Raw genomic sequence first — 25,822 nt, forward strand, 5'->3', positions numbered from 1 at the left:
TGGATGCTCCTCCCTGGAAGCATTCAAGGCCAGGCTGGATGGGGCTGTGAGCATCCTGATCCAGGGAGAGATGTCCCTGCTTACAGCAGGGGTGTTGGAACTACATGATCTTAAAGGTCCCTTCAACCCAAATCATTCTGTGATTCTGTGCTACTGTTTTCCTCCTGTAAAGAGCAGCTTCACGTATTCTTTCAGGACACAGGAAAAGAGAAAAGATGGATTGGAGAGGATTCCCCATGAGAGGAGAAGAGGAAAGAAACAAAGCAGATACATTCACACCTGTTCCTTGAGAGGCTCTGTCAAAACCAGGGCTGCTGTTTAAGAGCCATTCCAGTGCAAATAACTTTGCTATCCTGAAAGCAGGATAACAGAAAATGTAAAACGTCAAAGTTATCTAGCATGTTATAATTGTTTCCTAAATGGTTGAGATTTTTGGATTCCATCCTAACCAAATGCCATGTGAAACCTTAACTACACATGTGGGCAAATATGAATCTGTTAAGAACTGATTTATTTACTTCTCATACAATGCATGCCTGTTCGTTTCTATGTTTCTTGATAGAGATATAGGGGTTTGTATTAACTTGATCTCATAGGAAAGCCACAGAAGACCTACAAAATAATAGGTACATCATTGTTAAGCTAGAATTACGGTAACTTCCTTCAGTATCAGTTTTGATGATCATTGTGGTCCTTTTCAACCCAGGCCATTCTATTATTCTGTGATTTGATGAATATGATAAAAGCCAAGGCATGAAGTAAACTTCTAGAGAAAAATCCACGATGGAAATTAAGTCCAGTGTGTATTGTTGCATCCAGAAGAAAGAGTCCAAAAAGAATAACATACTGGGTAGTTCTTGATATTAGGAAACTTTAAAGAAGCAGGATTTTGGATCTGTTAAGGATTTTGGAGCCATTGTCATCTCTAATTTCCTTCTGTATTTTTCTTTTTTCTGTATTTATTTTTTTTTTCCATGTAGCCACAGAAAATAGCTTAACGCAGCTATAGCCATATTGCCACTCAGCTGTGCTGACTGTATCAGTCTTTCTTTTGGCTCTCGCTACAGAAAACAGTTCAGGTTCATCCAGGTTTTCCCTGCATGTGATCCATTCTCCTTTTCATTGGATCTTTGTTTTGTAATTCACTGCCTGGCAGCTCTGATCAGGTGAGTTGATAACAAATCTAAAGCTAACTAGAAAAGTCACGATCGCCATCCTTGTGCTCTGTGGCCACCCTGAAATTGGTAGCAATAAGAGGACTATCTTGAACTGACTGTATTATGGCTTTCAGGTATTTGAATCCCCATAGAATTCATCCAGTTCTTTACACTTGCTAATGGAAAGTGAATCCATCCAGGTCTAGTCTTCATCAACAGGTTAATTGACGAAATATTAATTATTCCTTTTTATTAAGTTTAGTGCCATCTTAAGGCATTGCTCCTCTTTGTAATTAGGCATTAATGTTAATTTACGTGAGATGATTGCTTTCCTCAGAGTGCAGAGCACAAACTGAAATACAAACTTTTTTCTCCAGGGTAGCAACATTAACGTATTTTTTAGTGCACAAAGCATCAGATATAGCATGCATGGCTGGGACTATGGATAGTGGTGATGATGGCAATGGCTTGAGATTATAGGCTCTCAGAATGTAATGTTAACTTTATCTTCATTTAATCAGACCTTCTAAATGTCACTGACCACCTCTCATTTAGCCCAGTATGTTCTGTATGCTGAAGAGTACTGGTGTTTGGCTAAACCTATGCTTCAATAAGCACACCCGATTATCTTGTGGCAGCTTGCTGAAATGAGTTAATTACTTTCCATGTGGAAATAAGATCCTCAGCTATCCAGTTCAAATTTCAGCTTCCATATACTGATTCCTTCTGACCTTTTTTCTTCTGATGTAAGAATCCTTTCTTAACTGTGATCCGGACCCGCTCAAGCTACTAGAGACTAGTGCCAGTAAAGAAAAAACAGGAACAAATGGACAGTCCTCTCTTGGAAGGTGAATCCTCTTCTTTGGAACAACAAATCTCAAGGCTTGCTTTTGCTGTTGAGAAGCCTGACCCTTTCCCAAAAGGATTACTCCATGTTAGGTGACAGCAGCCACCAGCTCCAGTGCTGTCTTTTTAGGGAGTTACTACTCCCTACATGCTCCTAGTAAAATCCCTAGCTGCCTTATGCTCAGCCATCAGGAATTCATTATTGTCTTTTTTCCCCCCTCTCCATTTTCCACACTTCACAAATTCTCATATACAATTGGCTGTTCTGTCATGCTTTTGAGTTGATGACCTATCAGTTCTTATTCCTAATTGCTGCTGTCATATTTTCACAGATTCTAGAAGGCCTCTCAGGTAACTCTATCATCTTTCTTGGAATTGGAATCATGGAATCACAGCTTTTTGGCTGTTTATTGACCTCATCTTGAAAGAGCTCACAGTTCTCAGCCACATTTGCTCTTTATGATGTTTGTTATTCACACTATCAGTCTCACTGGATTTTCTTCAACTTTAGGAAACGAGTACTTTTCTTTTTGCCCATTTTGAATATCAGCAAGCAGCAAATACCATTCCTTGGCTGACTGCTGCCCTCTGGTCCAATTAACTTTATTTGTCATAGCAGGGTTCATCATCAAGTTGGTGTGGGATGGATGTTCTAAGTTAGAAAGTCCACATTATCACTTCTAGAAAAAGTGCCTTTGAAGATCCACAGAGGTTGTTGCAGTTTTTCACATACACAAAGCTTATGCAGAAGAGAGGAGCTGTATATGAGAAATTTTGTTGCAAATGACTTGATTCAAGGAGTTCTTGTTTGATCTGTCACAGTTGAGTCAGAGAGAATTTGAGACCATTTGGGTGGCAGGATGGATTTCAGCTGATGATTTATTTATGAATCTGAGAACAAAGATTATTTATGACTGCAAATGTGGGATAAACTGTAAAATTTCATCTATACCTGAAAATGAATCACAAACATTGAGTCAATATTGCAATCACAAACTTCCCTCCGAGTATACTATTTAGTAAACATATTATTATCTCATTACATGTGGTCTTTGCCCCTAAAAGCTTGCAGTCTCATTCAGGCAGGAAAGATTTTTTAGCAGAGGAAAACATAATGAAATGATTGGTTTTGAAATAAACAGACATCAGTTCAGATTAGAGAGAATGCACTTTAATTAAGGCATCATCCAGAAAACTTCATTTACAAGGGACGCAATCTGCTCCAGGGAATGCAAAAGCTGCTATGTTAAGGACTTTACCGGAACCAGAAACTAGTCCTCTTAGCTTCACGTGGAAATGATTTATCTATGCCAAGGTCATAGGTCCGCCAAAAAAAGACATAAGATCATGACTTCAAAAGATATACACTACATTTAATCCTCCTTACAATGGGCTGAATGTACTTCCCCGCAGTTTGGTTTTGCTCAGAGCTGAAGCCATTAGCATGCACGCTCCTTCAGCAGAGTTACATGGCTGAGAGTAATTCTACCACAGCTCAGTGCAATTTAGTACTTCTCACAATGCCTGAATACAGGGAGCCCATGAATGCAAATAGGAAGAATAATTTCATTAAATTACTTTTACAACTGCATAATTTCAGTAATTAAAACTTTTACTTATACCGATCCAGAAGCTAGCAGAATATTTTACTAATGCACTGGCACTTATTAGATTTGTAAGGTTCACTAGTAAATTCGTGGGCGATGCAAGCTGCTGTTAAAAACCTGCAAGGAGGAAAATCATTGAAGAGCATTTTGATTAGTATATATATATTTATGTGAATTACCTCCTCAAATTCAGCTTGGTGGGAACAGCTGGGCTTTTTGCACATACCTGATTCTGTGGCTATTTTGCTGTAATTCTGTTGTTTCTGAGACACAGGTGTTTCTAGGCAACACTTCCTGAATTCCCTGAGGAAAAATATCAGCATAGGAAAAGCAAAACTGAAAGCTGCCTGAGCCAGGAGAAGCAGAGCTGTGCTGAGGTAAGGCAACAGACCAGATTCTCAGTTATTCAAGGCCCAAGAAATATTCTTATCTATTTCTTTGGGATTTGGGTCAAGCTTCTAGGATATGATCTGCCAGTAAGAAACCCAAACTAAGTGGAGCCCAAGAGAAATGTAAGGGAGTGCTGAAAATAAGTTACTCAGCAAATAATGATGATCACAGTCATTGCAACCATGTCTAGAACATGGAAAACAAATGCAACAGAGCATGTACATCACACAGAAATCCTGATCATATGTATAGTATCTTACTCAAGAAAGAAATCCTGTGTATCCAACAAAAGCATGTCTCTGGGAGCAGGTCTCTGTACAGATGTAATCACAGTGTCAAGGCCTAGATTAGATTGAAGAAAGAAGAGATAAGTCATCTCAAAGTTCATGATTCATTAGAAATGCAGTTAGAAACTATGGTAGATTCAGAAAAGTACATGATGTTTTTTTCTTCACCTCTCCTCTGTTTCTCTGCCAGAAATCTCTTATATCTCAGATTCTTACAAGGTTGTTAAATTACTAGTCAAAAGAACAAACCTTTTAAAAGATTAAGAGGTTTTACATTCGCGATTATATACAATGGTGATTTAATGCTAACTGACTGCCATGCTGACTAGAACAATTTTAGTCATAACAATTTATGGGCTGCTCCGAGTATGTCCCAAAAAACAATGGTGATGAATTTATGAGTTGTTCTGCAAGCAGTGGGCCCGATGTTGTGTCCATGTCCCTCAAGCTCCCCTGCCATCCCAGGCACCTCTTTTGGCAGTCCTCGCTTGCTGGGGCAAAGCTAGAAACATCCTAGCCATTGCCACCTGTGCTCCACAATACAAATGATGTGATTCTCCTCAGCTGCTTCTCCATGGGAGCATTAATTCACAGCCTTTGCTCCCTGTCCAGACTCAGATTTCCACGTGAACGTAGAAAATTACTATCTTTGTCAACTTCATTTCTTCTTTACATTGTGTTTTAAATTAGTCAGTATACCTAAAAGTTAGCAGGGAGGTGTAATTAAATAATGGAAGAGGAAAACAATGTTTTAGCCATTCTATGTGTAAAAACAGCATGCATGGAAGAAAAAATAATGGGTTAATTATCCTGGTATAGAAAGGTTTTCCTTTTCTTCAGAAGTTTGTTTATTCTGGAGTATTCTGACTCTCTTGAGGCCCCCATAGTGCAAGAAAGACACGGGCTGGTTAGAGCAAGTCCAGAGGAGGGCCACAAGACAGGCTGAGACAGCTGGGTTTGTTCAGCCTAGAGAAAAGGCTCCAAGGAGACCTTATGGAGTTCTAGAGTGGTGCTCCATTACTGAAAGGGAGCCTACAGGAAAGATGGGGAGGGACTCTTCATCAGAGAGCACAGTCACGGGACACAAGGTGTCTGCTTTAAACTGAAAGAAGATTGCCCAGAGAAGCCGTGGATGCTCCATCCCTGGTTCAAGACCAGACTGGATGGAGCTTTGTGCAGTCTGGTCTAGTGAGAGGAGCTCTTGCTCAAGGCAGAGGATTTTGGACTACATGATTTTTATGGTTTCTTCCAACCCAAATCATTCTAGGATTCCACATTTCCATGGTTCTCACTGTTATCCAAGTAAGGGCAGGTTTGCCATGACAGCTTTACTTGTCTGCTGGAGACTTAGATCACAGGTCCTTTGAAATTCATGAGGATTTGTCTTTCCTCTCAGTAGTAAAAGGACTGTTACTGAAACCTTTAGGCTTTTCCATTCATACTCACAAAAGTCCTGTTGATCATTATACCTGTTATACCTGATCACAGATACTGGTATTTCAAACAGCAAAGTCCTAGCTGAAGTTATCAATAACAGTTTTACTTTATCTGTACTGTGCTGTAACTACCAGGTAAAACTGTAAAGAAGACAACAAACAAAAAAGGAGTCAGTGAAGCTCTGGTTTGTTTTCTTGCACTGGAATCACTCTCTAGAGTTACATGGCTGAAGTAAGTGGATTTACACTTGAGAAGATTAGAGAAGATTTAGTTCTATGACTGTTACCCAGATCTGCCTCTTATCACTGTCATGCTTGTACCACACTGTTTGAAACTGTTGAGGAATGTAACATCTAACAGTAACTCTGGGAAAGTTGATCTGTGAGATAATAAAAGTCAATTTTCCATAGCATAATCCTCATTTTATTTTCATCTATGCTGAAATACTTTATTTGAACAGACTAAAACTGAAGTTGTAAATTGTAGAGAAAAATCTTGCTGTGAAAGAAAATAATTATAAAGAACAGTGATGGCTTAGTGATAGTTTTCCATTGAAGTGACTTTATCTCAGGCAAGAGCAGCTCCTGATTTTCTCTTTAGAGAAAAGATCAGAAGGAAGTAACTTTGTATTTCACAGAACGACTTGATTTGGAGGGGACCTTCAAGACCAACCAGATCCAGCTCCCTACCATGGGCAAGGGTGCCAACCACTAAATCAAGCGCTAGATCAGGCTGCCCAGAATACTCATAAAATAGAAATCATAACTCATACCCAGTTTCAAAAATATGCCATTATGCACATAGCATTCACTAACTTCTACAAATAACTTCTGAAAGCACTTCCCCACATTCTCACATTCTAATGTGAATCCCAACACAGACAGCAAAAAGATGACTTTATATACATCTGAGTGGTCTTATTCTAGTTAAGCTTGAAAATAGTTAGATATTTTCTAGACATCACAGATAGAAGAACCAAAATTTAAAGACATGCAGGTTCACTCACAGTGTTGGAAAATGTTACCTTTCTCACTATTCATATTTTCTATTTTGTCTGCAGTAACTAATGAAGATCATATTCTCCCTGGCCATGAGATCCAGGGTTCTGCCCTGTAACTGATCTGCAGTTTTCCTAGACTTGGAGCTAAGTCTCCAGGTCATTGAGAAATACCAGTTCCCACTGCTATGAGGATACTCAGTGTGTATGTGAATATTTTTCTGTGTTGCAGCAGAGGATTTTAATAGCTCAGTAGTCAGACCATTTATTTCCTTTCAAAAACTGTATGACTGAATTTTATGGCACAGAACAAGACTTTTATGTTTGAATAGAGTAAACAGGCAGTTCCACACTGGTATGGTTAAATGAATTTGTTTTTACAACAGGAGTGTTCTTTTTGTTGCAACCATTTAAATACAAAGACAATTGGATGAGCCAGGAATTATTAATTCCTTTTTGTTGTGCAAAAGGCTGCTGTATCAATTCATAATGCATTTTACTTTGCATTCATATAATGAGTTTTCTTTAGTCGAATCCCTAAACAGCAGGAGAACTCAGTTCAGCTGAACTGGCCACACTGAGTCATAACAATTCAGAAGTTGTGGGGGTGGAAATCTAATTATACCCTGGTCCTCACTATAGATCAGTTTCTCCGGGCAAAGGTTGGTGGGTAAGACTAAATGACTGTGGAAACCTTCTCCATTCAGATCCTTCTAACTAGTTACCGGTCTAGAGCTCAAGTAGTGATCCTGACTGCCTCCAGCTGTTTTATCAAATAGGCTAGATGTAATTGGTACAGGTATCCATTATGTCAAGGCACTGTACAAGTCACACCTACTTTATCTGAGAAATTTGCATCCATGATGGAGTGTGTACTACAGGCCACCAAGTTAGTGAGAATGCATCTTCAAGGACCACGTAGTTAATGTGCAAGGCAAATTACAACGATGGAGCCAAATACTCCAAAGTGTTCACTGGTTCTTTGTAATGTTCAACAGGTAGGATCAGGCACAACGGCAGAAGTCCTCTCTCTTCAACACTGATCACCAGCCCTAACACTCAAACCAGCGCTTACAGTAAGACTGATGTAGTGCCTATGGCTTCCTTGTGGTTTGCATGTATCTATCAACAAAACTCTAAGAAAAAGAATCACTAACCTTGTAAAAGCTGTAGTCAACACGTCCAGAAGATGTGTGGTAAGATGCAGCTTTGAATCAGCTCCAGGAAAATATTGAAGTAAAGCAACATCTAAACTATTTATTATGTTGGCCTGCTCAAGAGGATTTGCAGCTGTTTCTAAAGGTGGGAGTGTTAGGTCACCTCACTCATCCAGATAGCATGGCTCTGTATGTAGACATACTCTGGCCATATCAAACATGAAGAAAATGCTGATTCCCTCCAAACAAGGATCCTGAGGCAAAAAATAAATAAATAAATAAAATTATCTGTCACTGAAATCCCAGGGGGTTCACTGAGAGTCTGATTGAAGAGTTAGACTAGAAAAGCTCTTTAGTTGGACATGTAGGAAGCTTGTAGTGACAAGAGAGAATGGCAAAATGATCTAAACATCTTCAAGAGAAAAGCTGAAGGTGTTGCTTGCTAGCAGTAGTTCAAAGTACTCTTATGCTCATAGCCAAGATTCACAGGCATATGGAAACAGTAATGTTAGCAAGTTCATCATTAAAATCTAACAGCGAAACTCAGTGAAGAATAACTACTTCCATGAGTGGACCTTTAGATCACACAGAATAGAAAGATGTAAGCAAGAAAGGAAAAACATACAATTAAAAATTTCCTCCCAATTAATTATCACCTCACATTTCTATCTGTTTAACCTTAATTAGTTGATTAGCTTCCCATGCGTGTCCTGGGACAAGTAAATCTCAAGGACAGATTTAGAGACTCTGATCAATCCGGACTTGAAAACTGTCCAAGCATTATGGCATGATCTGCAAGAAGGTGCTAGGCTATCTAAGAGAAATGTAGATAAACAGCATTTCAAATCTGAGATAGACAGCTGTAGACGCATTAGCAAATGTGCCCTATATCTATTGCCAACACTCCAGCCAGTGCCTGCAGTTTCCTGGGACATTTGTGGTATCTGGCACAGTTCATAGACTGATACGCTTAGCTCTTAAAGGTCAGTGACTATTAATTAAAATTTCACTACACCCATCTCTTGAAGTACGTCTCCTTAGCTTGCCATCTGGAAGGTTAATAGTGGACAGATTTGCAGGCCATGCTGCAACACTCAGATCCAGAGACAAATTTCAGACTCCGGATTGCAGCAGCTGTTCAGATCTAAGTTTTGGAATGCTTTGCAAAGGGACCCTTTCTACAAGTTTGAGTTTGGTGTCAGGGATTGATCAGAAACTGATTCCAGACCTGGTGACTCTAATGTTGAGGGCTTTTATGCTAAATAAAATATGCATAAATAACTAAGTGTAACACAAAAAGGTAAGAAGGGATTCTCCAAAACAAACTGGGCAGAGAGAGAAACCATGCCATGAATGGATGCCATCGTTCCTTGACAAAGAAAAGACTTAAGAATAATATTTCCTTGTACCTTCCCTTACATAATGCTGAACATGAATCTTACAGTTGAACTAATAACACAGGAACATCACAGCCTTTCTTTTAGGATCAGGGAGAGCAAGTCTACACAAGCTTTTCAGACAGTCAACTTCTTTAGCTTCTCTGTGACTCTTGAATGTTTTGGGGAATTAAACACATTCACAACTGACTGGATATATGTAGCTCCTGGGGTGGTATTCATAAGCATGTTTAACCCAACCTCACTGACTGGCTTTGGCTCTCTCTTTCCTGAAGAACAGCCCACTTCATTATATCTTTTAGCACTAAATAGCTGATGTTTAGCTGGTGCCTGACATTTACAAAAGTATTGGAAAGAACAGTTCCTGTGTTTTAACGTTGTTCTATGACTTTTATTCCTTCTTACAACCTCAATTACTTCAACCATTCCTTTCATTAGAACCATTGCCTCAGAGGTGCAGAAAAGCACAGTAATGTATAACCCAGTGGTTCTGTTCATGCTTGCAAAATTATGTCACATTCTGTACCCTATGTAGTGCTGTAGTCTTTTACCACACACAGATCATCAGGCACTGAAGGTCAAAGACGCTCAATCAAGCTGAGCTGTCCCACATGCATGGAGTCTTGTTTCCTGGTAACATTTTGCAGCCTGTATAATAGAAAAACATCGTCCAGAATAGTAGGCAGAGTTCCCCAGAGAGCAAAAATTTGCAGCTACAGAAAAGCCTGTTATTTGGTGCAGTGCTCCAGCACTGCTCAGCACTTTGCTCTGGTTCTGTTTTGGAAGACATCTCGTGAAGGAGGATGTCTCACATTATCAGTGATGGACAGCAGCTGCTGTGCAGAGACAAGAGGTCTTTAGGTGATCAGCTGCACTGGGAATAATTTGAAAAGATGAGAGTTAATTAGCTCAGAGTAAACCAAGAAGGGATCTGATTAGCTGGAGTACTAAAAGCCAATTACTTCCAGAACACAGCTAAACGGCTTTACAAAGCTAAGGAAAGACAGCATCTGATAGCATTTCCAACACATGAGCTCCAAGCACCAATACAAGGACCTCTTCTGGCTCTCCCTCAGAACATATCATTCTGGTTGAGGGCAAGTTTAGAAGAATTCAACATATTTTCAAGAAATAATTTCTGCAAGGGTTTGTAAGACACCTATCTATGCACAAGCAGCTTTCATGTGGAGAAAAACTCACCACCATGAGAGCCATGTTAGAAGCAAAAAGAGGATATAAATCCTCCCTTCATCAGATGACTTGCTCTCAGGCCATCCAGCCACCCAGGGATCAGCATTAGTTCAACCTTCCACCAGCTGCCCCCTGTTCTCTGACAAGAAGAAACTGTCCCAAAGCTTTCCTTTCCTGTGGTTCGCATGTTAGGGTATCTAAGAGACCTACTTGTGGTCTTAACCCACATCTGAAATATTGAGAAGTGTATTCCTGGACATTTAAGCATACTCCATGACTTACATAAAAATTACATGAAAATAAAAGGATAATTTAAGCAGGCAAAGCCAAGAATATGAGCAAGAAATGGACCATCTGTGGGCTGGTGTGTGGCTGCATCTGTAGCTGCTACCACTCAATTCCAGCTGGAACTGTCTGCTTCTTTCTTATAAGAACACTTTCAATGTAAATTGACAGGAATCCTCGAGATTGGAGCCTCAGAATGTATTCCCTTATGCAACGCTAATTGTTCACAACAGGACAGATATCGTAGGAGAGGATGTTTGACTAATTGTATATCAAATTACACCCAAGCCAAAGAACACTCACAGAAGAGGCAGCATGTAATTCCAGGTGGGGTGAAATGGGATCATATGAACCCATCAGCTCAGCTGCTTAGGTTCTCCTTAAATTCTCGCTGCAAATATTCAGTAGAATTTGCAAGGCCAGAAGCCAGCGCTCTGCATGGATGTGAACTGCATCCATAGCGTGTATGGGATTGGGTTTTGTATAATTCATGAGGATAAGCCACACAGGGTCATAGCAAAGGCTTGTTTAGCTCAGCATCCTGTCTCTGAGTCTGAGTAATAAAAGATTTGTAGGAAAAGAGCATAAGGAACAGAATAAGCATAGCACGCTCCTTCCCTGCTGTCTCCTCACTCTACTGAGAGTCACTAATTTAGGGATTTCTGGAGGCTGCTCCTGCTTGCCGGAGCTTAATAGCTCATGAGAGACCTTTCTCCCCTGATTCTGTCTAATTGCTTCTTCAGCCCATTTTTACTTATGATAACCAAAACATCCCGTGGCAAGGAGGTACAAAATTCAATTACATATTGTGTGCAGATGTTCTTCCATTCAATTATTTCCATTAATAATTTCATGTCTTTTCTGCTAATTCCCATGTTATAAGAAAAAGCAAATCATCTTCCCTTACTCACCTCTGCAATTTTTACTTCCTCTTCTAGATTGCTGTATATTATCTGGAGAAGAATAAACCTTGAATTGACTCAGCCTGCATATTAAGGGATAAGAGATCACATCTGTCTGTTAACTTCCAACCACAACTTTTAGTAGGTCTGTTCAGAATTCTAGGTACAAGAAATGGTCTCTGCGTAGCATTCAGGTTTTGAATACAAATTACAGCATGAATATGCCTCCAGCATTATTATCCATTGGGCCACTGGGATTTAGAATCTCTTTGTATCTTATCTGGTTGCCATGGCCGTTCTCACAGCCTGTTATTCCTATGCTTTGCACCAGATCCGTAAATATAAGGCAGTGCTTTGGGTTTCCTTCAAAGCTATATTATATTTCAATGAAAATCTCCCCATGTTCAGATGCAGAGCTTCAGCAGGCCCCCTGCTGTGAAGACAGAAAACCTTAAACCAAACAGAAAGAGAGAATAAAACCCTGCCCCCCTTTCTCCTTGTCTTCACATTTAGCATTTTGCAAAACTCTACTGTGAAGGTCTTTTCCCTTTGCAACTGTTTCACCCATCACTGGATACTCTGTATTAATTAATGTCTCTCATACCTTTCATTTAATCCCATATACCCATCTTCAAATAACCTACTAGAAGAATTGTTTTGATCTCTTGCCGTAAGCAACAGTCATACCTTCTTTCTCAAGGCCATATTCACACAGTAGAAACTTCTGTGCTTATTATTTTCAAAGCCCACCTTTGCACCAGTGTCCAGTATTGCCCAGGCTCCCAAGGCTGCAGGGGCCTTCCCTTTGTACTCCTTTTAAAGCAGGACTTTTACTTGGGCTGCAGTCTCCCCCTAGTCCCTTAAATGAGGTCTGGGAAGGAGTGTTCCAGCCCTTCCATTCACTCAGGAGCATTGCATGCACCTGGTGCTCCACTGGGTTGGCCTTGTATTACCACCAGGTGCTCCATCACTGGTTCAAGCCATGACTTAGTATTTCTGCTACAGCCTTTAGGGGTCCTTTTCAATTCAAATGATTCTATGATTATAAGTGAGGAGTCAACCAGAGCTGGTCTTATTAGGATGCTATATAATTAACTTAAAATTTGTTATTTAGCGATGTTGTAATAATCAGTGTTATGTTATTTCTCCAGATGATAGGTTTATTAGTTTCAGGCTGCCCGAGGGTAGGTGGTAGAAAGAACCATGGTTAAATAGTGAGCACACACGTTTTGTAATGCAATAATACCCTCACTCTGTTTTCTCCCTGTGGTGTCCATTGGTTATACCTCTGCAGTCTTATCTGACTCCTGATATATATTGAAAAACTATCAACAATCAAAGGTCAGTACAATTACTTATTACTGAACTATATTAATCAGAATTTAACTTCAGCTGCCATGACACCAGATGAAATCTAAACACTATCTTCAAATACTTCCTGATCTCGTCTCCCAGTCTCCCACGGTTCATTAAATTTACCCAATCAAAATGTACCTAGTGCTGCTCAGGTCAGGTACACATGCTAGATGTTTATCAAGTAAGCAAAATAAATAAAATGGGACTAAGAAGTGAATATATTAACAGTATGAAACATTGGCCTTGGGGCACTGCAAAGGTATAGGATTCAAGCTAGCAATAAAAAAGACTCTGTTTATGCTTCAAAATGTAAACGTTTTTCATTGTGACAGTCGGCTGCTTATAAAACACAGCACTATAATCTTAAAACAGCATAATAACGCTCCTTGATACCATGCCTCTGAATTTCTAGCAGCTTATCTGTCTTCATGTTCCATGCTTACCCTGCCCACAGGACCACAGGTCCTTCTGGAGAGGAGTCTGGCTGATGGCTCTCCAGCTCAGGCTCATTGCCATGGGGTGCAAATCTGGAAGACTCAGCTGGAGATGCCTGTCACCCACACTTCAGGCAAGGAAGTGCCATGCACAGTCCCTGCTTGTTATCAGTGTTTTACTGGCACCTCCTGAAGGGTCCCTGCAAGAAAGCTCCAGAGGGCAGCCATGGGTAGAAATCACTGGCAGCATGACTATATTGAACCCAAAGTCAAGGGCACCTCTTTTTCTTAGGTGAAAATAAAAGGTACAACCATCTGGAAAGCCAGGGGGAATTCCTTATTCTAAATGACGTTTTAGGTTTCTTTAGTCTCCCTATCATTTTGCATGTGTTCTTTTTTTTCTAAGGAGAAAAATATACATATCCCTACTATATTCAAATTTGACTATCATAAGATTTATGCTATTATATGAAAAAGTCCATACCTATTTGGTATGTTTTGATGGAGTTCTTCTTAAAAACAAATTCACAGAATTATCTACAAGTGCTTAGAAATTAGTTCTGATTTAGAGTTCAGCATCAGTGAAATTAATACCGTGTAGCTTTTGCAACCTGCCCATGTCTATTTAGAGAGAGAAAGCATTGCATTCAGGATAGGAAGGGACATAATACATTCCATATGTACGAAAGAAATAGAGATAGTTAGAATATGAACAATCAAACAGAGAACACTTCGGCAAGGATAAATCAGACTGAGTCAGTCACTCTGGGTTAAGGGAGTTAACCCACATATGAGTTGTGATCCTTGTAGTTCAACTGATGTCCAAAGCTGAAAGGCATCATTCCTATTTTTAGAATTAGCCATGGGCACTGGCATATGTGAGTAAATTCAGCAAGGATATTTTAAGGATTAAAGCATCCTAGTCTGAACGGGCAAGAATGAATGTTTTATTAGCCGGTCTGACCTTTAGTATCAGACTTGTGACTTCAGTGATAACTCACATTTTATCACCTTTTATTCCTCTCACTCCTATAAAACGCTGAAAAGTGTGATCCAGATTTTATTCCCCTCCTACATCACTGGGGGAATCGTTTATTGAGTTCACAAACAATTTATACTTTGCAAATTTACTTAAAGCAAAGATGTCACTCAGGGTCCGGGTTGCAAAAAATGTCAGTGCCTATTTTATTTGGTGTAACCTCAGTTTCATCCCTGCCAAAGACTTGGGGGCACTGCTGGAAGGCAAGCTGAACATGAGCCAGTAGTGCCGCCCTCATAGCCCTCTTGAAACTCAGATGATTCTATGATTCTATAATCAATTCATCTTGATGATTTGGGTCATGTTACACCAGCATGTCAACACATTAACTGAACCTAGAGCAGAAATGCAGACCGAACAGTAGTTCAGATCTCAATTAAGGAAATGGGAGAGACAAGCCATAGAAGAAAGGACAGTAGTTGGAAATAGATGATCTTTAGTTTCCAGCCTAAGCCATTCTATGATTCTACAAGTCCGGGAAGTGAAGACTCCAGGAGAGATGAAATGATTTTTTTCTCAAAATCATGCAAGTCTATTGCAACACAGAGAGCTGAACTTCCCAATCGCTGTCCTAACATCAGCCATCCTTTGCTTTTGCAGGCTGCTTTACTCTATTCACACTCCTAGAAATTACAATGCTTGGAAAGCCACTGGCAGTGCAAGCTGAAGTGCACTGCAGAAAGCAAGTGCCCTGAGGCTTGGGCAGACCTTGCTGCTGCTCTATAGTAATGCTAATCAAGCAACGCTGAAAGGCAATTTTTGGATTTCATTGTTTGTGCTGTGCTCATGGATGCGGCACCTGGTACACGTCATATCCAATTTGAAAGCAGATCCGTCTCGCAGATCTGGGTCTCTCAAATGGGCAACAGAACAAAACTCAGGCTGAAGCTATGTGCTGCTGTGTTAAAACAGCCAGATGAAAAGGAAGCTGTAGGGCCTCTGTAATTATCCTCACTAAGAAACGTGCTTACAGATAAAAGTATTTGTCCCTTTGGACACCTAGATTCTTCCCTTTTGAGACTGGTCTCTATCAGGACATCTATTTAAAATTCTAAAGGGTTTTTATTCCATCCCCAAAGTAATTTTCTAGAGCTGCTAGGAAAGAGGACATACAAAGGAGATATTTTTTTCGGGTGATCTGGGAACCACGGTCCCCATTATCATCAGATCTGAAGGTTAGAGCTGTGGGTTGTCCCAGTGCAGTGCTTTGCGGGAGGGCTAGGGACAGAGCCTGAGATCCAGAGAGGTTTTTCACTATTGCTAAAGATGGAGATTATGCAAAATATTTTTACTGCATATCTTAGAGTCTTCAAGCTGGCACTTAGTAATTTATTTTTATTTCATAGGAAAAGGCAACTTACCCTTTACAAGTTATCCTCTGCTTTAGGGTTATTTTTACTGGTCAAGCATTTTTTCAGCCAATTCAGTAACTGGCCAAGACTGGTTCACAGTATCTGATCACTTGTCATGCCTTGCCCAGCAGCAGGATCCAGCAATAATAAATTCTACTGTTTAGTTGATATTCTGTAGAATATATTAACTTTGATCAGGTTTAAATTTGTTTCTTCGGTATTATATTGAACATTGCTTCTCCTCAGGTGAAGCAAAGGTTTTTAGGAGAGCTCCTAGTAAACCTGTTGGCTCAACAGTCAGGTGTTACAAAATGTGAAAATAAAGGAGGAAAAAATGATAAAATAGAATAGAAGATGATAGAACACTATTATGAAAAGCTGGGGTGTTTTCAGTAAACGTGAGAATGGAGCAAAAAGGAACCAGACTTCAGCTTCTTCTCAGAGGTGGAAATGTTAAAGCACATTGGTGCTGTTGAAAAACCTGGAATTCACTATAAAATGCATTACCCTCTGTCACATGCATATCTGGATGAAACAAAGCACGCTACTGCCCAGCCAAAATATTTGGCAGCACTGGGACATGCATTCCTACAGAAACAAAAGCAGATTCCTCGCTCCAGGATTTTGGATTGATGTCTTTTTACTGCTTGATTGTAATTACTTTTCTGTGCCTGTCTACACTGCTGTGTACGTCTGCCACAACGGCTGGAGAGTTGCAGAGGTGTCTGGGAGTGTAGGGCTGCTCATTTCTGTCAGCATCATGTGGAAATGACTACTTTGGGTGCTGACTGTGCACGATGTTTCAGTAGTATGCCATCTGTTGATTAGGACTTACTTATGTCTCCAAATTAGGTAGCACTCAAGAACGCATAGTCTACCTCCTGGGTGTTGTAGGACCAATAAAACTGTGAATGTGCATTGTGAACTGCTTCCTCTGGCTGTTCTTTGTATGAGCTCTTCACAAAACCCTTACATCAAGCAGTAAGTGTCTCTGCAGTCATCCCATCGATTTCAATGGCACTGCTCAAGTAGTATCTCAGTGTGAATAAGGGTATCCATCTGGTCCTTGGAGATGTAGCTGCATCAGCTGAAGGATCTGTCGAGCATTCCCCAAGCAGTCTGTGCTCACAGACATAAAGGCTGGTACAAAATTAGGCTGGGGAGTACGCTGATAAAGCAACAGCCGGAACAATCCAAGCAATAGATAAAGACCCTGTTACAATCCAAGACCGGTTCCCCAGGTGTAATTAGGAAGTGCACTGTTATGCAATTAAGAAAATTAATTAGAAGTAAATGTTCGGGGAGTGCAGGTTGAAAACGCTGCAGCAAAGTCTTGTCTAGGTTTTGTGATACTTTAAAGGTCTGATCGTGTTTTAATTGGTTGTACATGACTCCAAATGAACTGTATTCCTAGACTTCTCTATTGACCACTCCAATGGCATGTAACATAATTTACTACACTTATTAGAATATTCCAACCCACCAAAACCAATATCAAAACACATAGTTTGCTTTTTGCTCAATGCAGCAAATGTTCTGATCAGGTTCATTCTAGTTCTAAGTGAACATCCTCAGACAGGCTTCCATTCTGATTTAGTTGTCTCCATCCATCCATGTAACGATCCTGAGTTCAGGGATGGAAATATTTCCTCTCCAAGCATCCCTAAGCCAATTACCATTATACTGCCATCTATTTTTAAATGAAATAAAGGCATCTGGGCAACGCTACCTTACACATCCTTTCTAAAATTACAGAAATCCCAAAGCTGAAGTGTTCATTTGGATTAAGACAAAACTGAAATGGAAAAATAATACTCCTGACATCTGTAAAAATTGTGGCTCTTCAATGTATAGGAATTTGGAGAAGCAATGTCCTAATTTGACAACTGCTTGACTTTTCAAGACATGTCCAGTGTGTGGCACTTAGAAAAGTATCTTGTCTTTAGACACATTCCCCCCACCCCCACCCTTTGACAACAGAGCATCAACATTATGAAGTGCCATTACATTCCAAAATGGTATAGCCCTTATTTTGGGGTTCAGACCTCAGGCTACCCAGCTCTATGGAGAGGCTTTACCTCCAGTGGGGCTCCCTCTCACTTTGGCTTTCTGTTTTTCTGCTATTGAGTATTTGCATTTATTTAGTGCAGTGGTGTAGCTTCCAGACGAGGAGTGGAAAGGGGCATCTCCTCTAAGACCACCACTGGGCAAGGTAGTAGAGCCTGTCCTGGGGAAAGGAGATGCTGATTTGAATCATCTGCAGAAAAGAAAGGTTTGAAACAAAGCTTCTTGCATCCATCCTAGTCAAGTTCTTAAACCACTACATGACCAGGGGTGAGAAGAGATTGTGAGGTGGAGAAACAAGTTCCCCATGGACACATTTCGGGTGGAAGCATTCTATCACTTCATTTCAAAAGGAACAGTATCCTCCTGATGTGCTGCAGACATACTGTGATGTGTATCTGGGACTGAACATCTCAAAGGACTTCTTTCTAAGAAAACACCTTGTACTTGGAACCTGGTTGTCCTCAGTTCTGAGCTAGATGCCCAAAACTGTCAAAACTAAAATATTTCTGCACACGTAAAGGAATGCAGCACCTCCAGTCTGAGGCATCCCCACAGGCAGGTGGCAAAAGGACACAGGCAAGTCTGAGCTCTGAGGTCCTCAGTCAGGTTCTAAACTCAGGTGGTGGCAGTCCGAGTGAGTACAGCAGGTACATGCTCTGCCCTGGAAGTCACTAGTGAAAAGGAGAACAGAACATCAGACTACTCAGTCTGAAGGCTGAATCTGTCTGCTTATTGGCAGAACACAAGGAAATCCTTGGTATGACCCACACCATTATTGAAGTCCCAGTTTCCCCCTTTACTGGTGTTACCATATGAGGCGGGATATGATCTGCAAAATGTATTGTCTCTCTTCATTAAGTTTGTTTATTGTTTGTGAACCTGTCAGTCTGGGCACTAAAATTCAGGCAGATAATTCCTCCTTCAAGCTCCCATGCACCAGACCAGCATGTCTGAAATTCAAACATTATCAGTCCCTGTAAAAGCACTGTATAAGAAAAATTCCAACCCAAAAGCAAGACGACTTACAATTAAATTAACTTGCAGAAGGCTGACACTCTCTGCTGAAATCAACTACATGCTCGTTATTATTAAGTTCACAACTGCTGCTTCAGAGAGTGCTTTCTCTCAGGACTTTCACTGAAGATGTTTTACAAATTAGAGACCAGATTGCTCCTTTGTCATTTCCTCATGTTACTTTAACCTCCTTTCTTCTGTTTCATTAATTCTTTCCTGATTCGTTCTGAAACCAAGCATATTTTCCTGGATTTTTTTGCATTTACATTTCCCATTTCCCAGCCAAGGCTTCCCCAGAAGCAGCCACACAACACAATGTCCTTCTACATGAGACAGGAGTTTCCCACCAGGGGCCAGAGAAGGAGAAGACCCAACAGTATCTGAGCTGGTTCACTTAGCCTTGCTCCACCACTGAAGGAGAAGAGCTTTCTGTTAAATCAACCCTGCATTTCTTCATCCCGACTCACTAAATATTAATGGACAAGGATGGGGAGCTTCTAAAATACAACTTACTATAAACTGCATCAGACACAAAGCCTCTTAAAATACTGAGGATTCCTATCTGCTTTGGCACATGCACTGGCAAATTACGCAGCAGTCCAAAGTTATGATTACAGCCCATGAAAACATACACGGCTTAGCAAATACATGCAAGCTAGTTAGCTTAGTGAGTGTGCCAGGTGCCTTGCTGGTACCAAGTCTTAAGTGAAAGGTTTTCTTTCCTGGTCAAGCCTACACTGATGGCATTAAAAATGGATCATCATGGAATCAGTAAGGCTGAGAAGACTTCTAAGATCATCAGCCTATTCCCACCACACCCAATAAACCATGCCTCTCAGTACAACATCTCTGTGGTTCTTGAACACTTCATGAGCAGCCTGTGCCAGTTTTTCCTAATATCCAACCTGAACCTACCCTAGCCCAATTTAAGGCCATTCCCTGTCACTATTATCCAGGATAAGAGGCCAATTCCCACCTCACTACAGTCTCCTTTCAGGCAGTTATAGAGAACAATTAACATTTCCCCTGAGCCTTCTCTTCTCCAGGCTGAACAATTCCAATTCCCTCAGCTGCTCCCCCTTCACACTTGTGCTCCAGACTCTTCATAGCCCTACTCTTGACATGCTAAAATCATGCAAAGACAGTAAGAAACAGAAGTGAAAATCTTTGGAAGTCCTAAATCCTGTGCTGTCCATAGCTAGGCTGTGTCAAAAGGATTTCCTTTGATAATGAAGAAGGCAGTGATGATTTTGTAGTTAAAGCAACATCACAGTGCCATGTTCTATATTCTTCTTCTTCCAGCTGGCCAAGAAGTAGCCTGACATCTCCAAGAGGGGTTACAGGCAACGAGAGAATGGGCTCCTGGCAATAAATCAGCTGCTTTGCTTTTATGTCTAAGTGGAGACCCTCAGTGGAGCTGAAGCTGCTTATTTTCTCTGCAGAGCCTGTTGTGCCGCTGCCAAGGGAGGGCCATCCCTGGGGGAAGTTCAGTGATGTCCCCATGGAGCTACAGGACTGAGTAAAGAAACACAGAAGACAGGTGTGAATTTAGGTGAATTAGGTATGAATTAGGCAGCACAAGTGAAACTCTAGAAAAGATTGCCATGTCCCACTCCACAACCCAACTGATAGCCCAGGTTGTCTGGAGCTCCTCCCTCCCCCTCCTTGTTTTAATGAAAAGAGAGGAATGCTGGAACATTTTACCACATCAGCCAAACTAGAACATATAGTGGAGATACAAATGTGACCGTCTCTGTAATTAGGAGAATAAGAGAGAGGATATAAAAAGCGGTGTGGAAAAGTCAGGACAACTGAAATGCTGTAAGATGGAATAAGAAGTTCCTCACTGTTGCTTTGGCAGGAAGATCAAGACCAAGACAGCCCATTTAAACTAGTCTAGGCAACATAGGTTGCTTGAGGGATCATGGTGAGAAGTAGAGCAGCTAGTTTGGATTTCAAGAAAGCATTGTTGCTTTTTTTTTTCCTCCTTTGTATGAATAGGAACTGAATTAGAAGAAATACATGAATCATCCCTTGAGCGATGGAGTTTTCACACAGTTAGTGCTGAGTGAATAGATTAAAACAGTATTGTCTGCAGAGTTTTCCAAATAAGAGAAGAGCACTTGATTTTCTGAGTCAGCCCAGTGTATGATGAAGAAAATGCATGTCTTCTTCCCTGAAAGAAGTAAGAACCAAAGAAGAAACACTATTCTCCAGTTCCTGGCATCATTCTGCTCCTGTACTGCTGAAAGCTGACTCATTCTGCTTCTTCCTGGATGTTTTCCCATCACTTGCTCAGGTGCTTCTTTCGTCCACCTCCAGGGACTGTTCCTACAGATTATTTTCTGTGCCACCATCTTACACTGGTATGCCCAATCCCTCCCAGAATCCACACCAGCCAGCCCTCCTGCCCACAGCCAGTGATTTGTGCTGATGGGATCCTGCATTTCAGGTGAGAGCTACAACAAGGCTTTCCAAGACAGAGGAAGGAGTTAATGAGCGGCCAATTCTAACAACTGGAGTAATTTGCTCTATTAAAGGAAGGGAGGATTTTATGCTGTACGTGCCAGTTATACAGAGAGAGACAGACACCATGGCAACAAGCTTGTCAGGCAGCAGCAGGGCACTACTTTAAGATTAACTATCACTGGGGACATCATTAGTGGCGGAGAAACTTCAAAAGCTTTGGAATGCGGGTTCCTTTTGCACCCACAATCTCACTTGCTTTTATGAACTTCATTTGAATTTTCAGCCCATAAGCTTAAGCTGGGATAACAACAACAGCAGGCTGGGATTTTGGATGCATCCTCAATAAGATGGAAAGGAAAAACATGCTCGCAGTATCTCAGCACTTCCAGGCCTGCCAGGTTGTCTGAGCTGTATGGAAATGAAGAACCACACAGCGTTGAGTCAGGTTCAGTGGGATTGTCTGAAGTGAAGGAATGAAAAGGAGCTTGAAGAGGAGCACACCTTCTGTGCCTACTCATGAGCCATGAATCTGATCATTAGCCTGCAGTGGTGTGAAAGTAGAGATCCTTCTGCAAATCTCCCATTCTGAGAGGATGAGCAGGAGGCAGAAAGCTGCATAGATGAGGTTGATTCTTTCTATACTTCTAGCTCAAAGGCAGAATCCCAAATCACAGTGATTGCCTTGCACCTCATGCAGATATTTATGCTGGTGCAAAGCTGGTGTCAGAATCAGATGTAGTAGGAGTTATACTTGTGGGAAGTTCTCCTGTAAACAAGCACGAGACGATTAAAATCAGTCGAATGTGAATCACGTTTTAAAGGAACAATGCAGAGAACTCAAGTTTTCAACTCACTAGGCTGCAGTGCAGCTGAAAACATTCCTACAGCAAAGTGGAGACAGACAGGAAAGCTTTGAGGAGCCATTGCAGTGTCCGTGGGAGTCTCCATTCCCCCACTTCATTTGTAAAGTGCTGATCATGCCATTTAGCAAGGTTTTCGTAGTGACAGGGAATTCATCAGAAATTCATGAGCCTTTGTGACTTGCCTGCATTGTAATTCCCCATGACAGACCCACTCAAATCTAGCAGGAGCCAGTGGTGCTTCACAGCTCTGATAGGGAAGCATGGCCAAGCAGCAAGGTACACAAGAGTGCAGGGAGTCTGGATGCCCCAGCTCTGACAGCCCACCAAACCCTACTGCTGTCACGAGAGCTGCTGTGGGCATTTCAGCCAGCAGCATTACGGCTCCATCAAGACTAACTTATAGAGCTGATGAGCACAGGCGTTTGTTCATCTTACAGCATGAGGGAAATAATGGTACTGCAATCATCTTCCTGCAAATGCATTGGGTGAAAAACAGACGTGTGTTTGAGCCAAAAAAAAGGCTTATTTTTGAGCAGTTGGTGTCCAGGATTCAAGTCCTGTCCTCAAAGAACAAATGAAAGAGGATGTGGCTCTTCTGGAGCTGCCTGCTTCCCAAAGATAAAGGAAGATGGAATGCAGCACTCTGTCCATGCAGCACAGGGTGAGAGTCAATGAGATAACTGAGAATTATTGTGGTGAGGGCACCTTGTTTGATGTAAGGGGAGAAGAACTGGGAGCATGCTGTGGATTTCTGTGTATGTATGAGTTTTCCCAGTTCCGTTGAGAGAGGCCTCTCTGAGATCGTAATTGGAATGAACTCATGAATAGTGCATGTGAGCAGAAAGCAAATCCAAAGCTGCAAGCTGTTAGTTCACTCTGCTGCATGGCGAGTAAGGAGACGTGTTGCATACTCAAGATATAGGGCAGGGAAAGACATGTTCATCTTACCAAACAGGCAGAGCATACGCTAGAAAATTCCCAAGGTTTTTAAGACCCCAGTTTCCCCAGGTAGCTCAGCCTTTCAGGCAGCTGGAGGTACCTACCTATTCATTGCTGGTTGGGAGGTAAATGTCTGCTGCAAGAAAGTGGTGGTGACCCATGGCAGCTCTGTGCATGTCATTGTCAGTGATATATAGACAGAGACAGCAGGGGAAAACTTACAGTTCTCCACTGGCCTATTTCACTTTGTGTTCTGAACTGAAAGGAACTTATTTCTCTTTAGCGAATACCACTTATTAGGAAGGTAGAGTGATATACCGCAAAAAGACATGTGGTTGCAGCCAGTACCAACAAGGGATGCTAGAAGATGTCAAAGTGAGGCTCAGGGGCTGTCAAGAGGCATGTATTCCTGCTAGAAGAAGGAGGAACAAGTCAGTGTGAAGAGAGACCTCTCTCAAACACAGCTCTGGAGAGAGATGGAGGCAGAGCCTCGGTCCCATGTCTGCCCTGGGGACACAGTCCTGCATGCCTGGAGCTCCCAGAGAGAGGTGTCAAACAGATGTCATTCTGTCAGATCATTACTGGAACTTACAGAAATATTTTCTATTTGCTATAAAGACTGCTATGTTAACTTGTCTGCATTACTGTGCTATTACTTGCTCATCGTAATACCCCAAAATTAAACACAGAGGGATTTTTTTAAGGGATAAATGTTTTAGAAGATGTAATGAATTGGTTATCCAGTGACTGTGGGCTTCTTCTGTGAATCATGAGCCACATCAGCACATTCCTCATGCACCCAAGCTCCGCAACACCCTACATACACCTTTATATTCTTCCCCTTGTGCTTGCCTTTATGAGCTTCTGTGCTCGCATCACTCATCTCCTATAACTCCATATCCAAACTCTGGGCATCAAAATACACCTATGGACAAGAATTGACAGGAGACAACTTTACCTGAAGTAACTGCTCTAGCTTGCCCATGGCCTTCCGCCCCTGCTCCTCTTCCTGTAAGACAGATATCAAGAAAAATCTTCCTCTCAGAAAGAGCAGTACATTGGCATAGGCTGCCCAGGGAGTCGGTGGGATCACCATCCCTAATGATGTGTAAAAACCATGGAGATGTTTCACTTAGGGACATGGATTAGTGGGCATGGGTGCAATGGATCTACAGCTGATGTAGATGACATTGGAAATCTTTTCCATTCTTAATGATTCTATGGAGACAAGAGTTGTGGAGGCATGTCATATTTGCCTAGTTTCCTGCTCAGGCCTGAGGCTGTGTTCATGCCCCATTTTCCTGGCTTTCAGCGGCTCATCTTCTGCTTCCACACTCTTAACCCCAGGTTCTGCAGGCAGTGGGCAGTCAAAGTGGACAGTTGGCTGGGAACAGAGGTAGCCAAAGCAGAAACACAAATGTCGGCATGTCTATGAGTGTAGGCTTCTCTCTGTGGGCTCCTGTACTGGTTTATGAACTCTGCTGAATTTTGATGCACAGTTACAAGTCAGACCTCCCCCAGCCCATCTGTGCTAAGTCAGAATTTGTGACAGTTCAGTATGACACACAGAAATACTCTTTGGGACGGAGATGTAATGGAAGGAAGGTCTAGCCTTGTTTGTTTTATTTCTTTGGGGTCTTGTTCAAGAATATATTTACCTTTTAACTGACAGGAAATCATTTGTTGTGGACTAAAATAACTTGCCAGTAATAAAAACAAGTTTCTTTCTCTGCTTTCTGTAGCAGGGAGAAGTTGAAGGAGTGATTCTGCATTCGGAGATCTCTGCTGAATTCATCGATCTCAACTCAAACCAGTGTGCAGCACAGCCACTGCGGGAGAAGCAGAACAAGCAGTCAGACCATCTGTGAGGCTCACGGTGTGCCACCAAGGCACTACACAACATCTCCAGAAGAGTAGGCTTGGAAAGGCCACGACTGCGTTGTAATCTGCTCCATGTGAAGCATCCATCTGCTGTCAAACTTTGGGGAAATTCTTTGCCTGGATTGGCTTCAGACGTTGCAAACAGGGCCTCTTTTGAGGCATGACCTATTCTCCAGGGTAAGCTGCATGGTCTTTGAAAAATAGTAGATTTAGCAATGCATGCTTTCAGCTAGATTTAACTATCTGTGACTGAAGGTCACAGGGGTTCCTAGCCATCTTCCTCCCTTTGAGCCAATCTTCAGCAGTAAGGACTAATTGGATGGACCTCCTGGGGCCCCTTCCAGCTCTGTTTCCTGAGATATATTTGTACCCTGCAAGGGGGAAGGCTCAAGCTGATTGCTTTTATTACAGTTTCAACTGGAGAAATTTGCATTAGAAACAATAGGAAAAAAAAAAGAAGAGACCTGGCATCTAGAAAGGTCTCTTCTAATTCTGGCATATTGTTCACTTCATTCTCTGCCAGAAAAGAACATTTTCCTGCTGTGTGTTTTCCGATGAAATGACCACTGCCCTCCATAAGTAGGCAGTGAAACTCACTGCGTAAGCATCTTCTCAAGAAACTTTAGCTATTTTGAATATATCTTTACTTTTTACTCATCTTGGATAAATATTCATTCTAATGATTTGGACATGCCTTCTGTGCTGACAGTCTTTGCTGCAAAAACATTCCTTTGAACGTTTACTATTTGTAGGAG

At 41.4% G+C, this 25,822-nt stretch overlaps 1 protein-coding gene and 1 long non-coding RNA gene across 4 annotated transcripts in view; both read right to left on the reverse strand.

The window, feature by feature from the left end:
• Positions 1 to 3,122: 3,122 nt before the first annotated feature.
• LOC140250501 (uncharacterized) lies at positions 3,123 to 12,478 on the reverse strand. Of its 3 annotated transcripts, none has more exons than XR_011903186.1 (6): positions 12,341 to 12,478; positions 11,663 to 11,736; positions 7,879 to 8,132; positions 4,261 to 4,342; positions 3,837 to 3,913; positions 3,123 to 3,727 (listed from the first exon to the last, which is right to left on the reverse strand). It is a non-coding gene; the product is annotated as an uncharacterized lncRNA (long non-coding RNA). The 3 variants fall into 3 exon arrangements; XR_011903185.1 differs by having other exon boundaries at positions 12,404 to 12,469; XR_011903184.1 differs by lacking the exon at positions 11,663 to 11,736 and having other exon boundaries at positions 12,341 to 12,475.
• A 12,404-nt stretch (positions 12,479 to 24,882) lies between these two features.
• Positions 24,883 to 25,822, reverse strand: part of CAPN8 (calpain 8) — a 29,071-nt gene continuing 28,131 nt past the window's right edge. The window contains exon 21 of the mRNA XM_072332217.1: positions 24,883 to 25,015. Coding sequence (XP_072188318.1) covers positions 24,992 to 25,015 — 24 coding nt within the window. The 3' untranslated portion in view covers positions 24,883 to 24,991. The remainder of the gene's footprint in view (positions 25,016 to 25,822) is intronic.

The sequence above is a fragment of the Excalfactoria chinensis genome, chromosome 3, assembly GCF_039878825.1.
Source record: "Excalfactoria chinensis isolate bCotChi1 chromosome 3, bCotChi1.hap2, whole genome shotgun sequence".
In the NCBI taxonomy this organism is placed as follows: Eukaryota; Metazoa; Chordata; class Aves; order Galliformes; family Phasianidae; genus Excalfactoria; species Excalfactoria chinensis.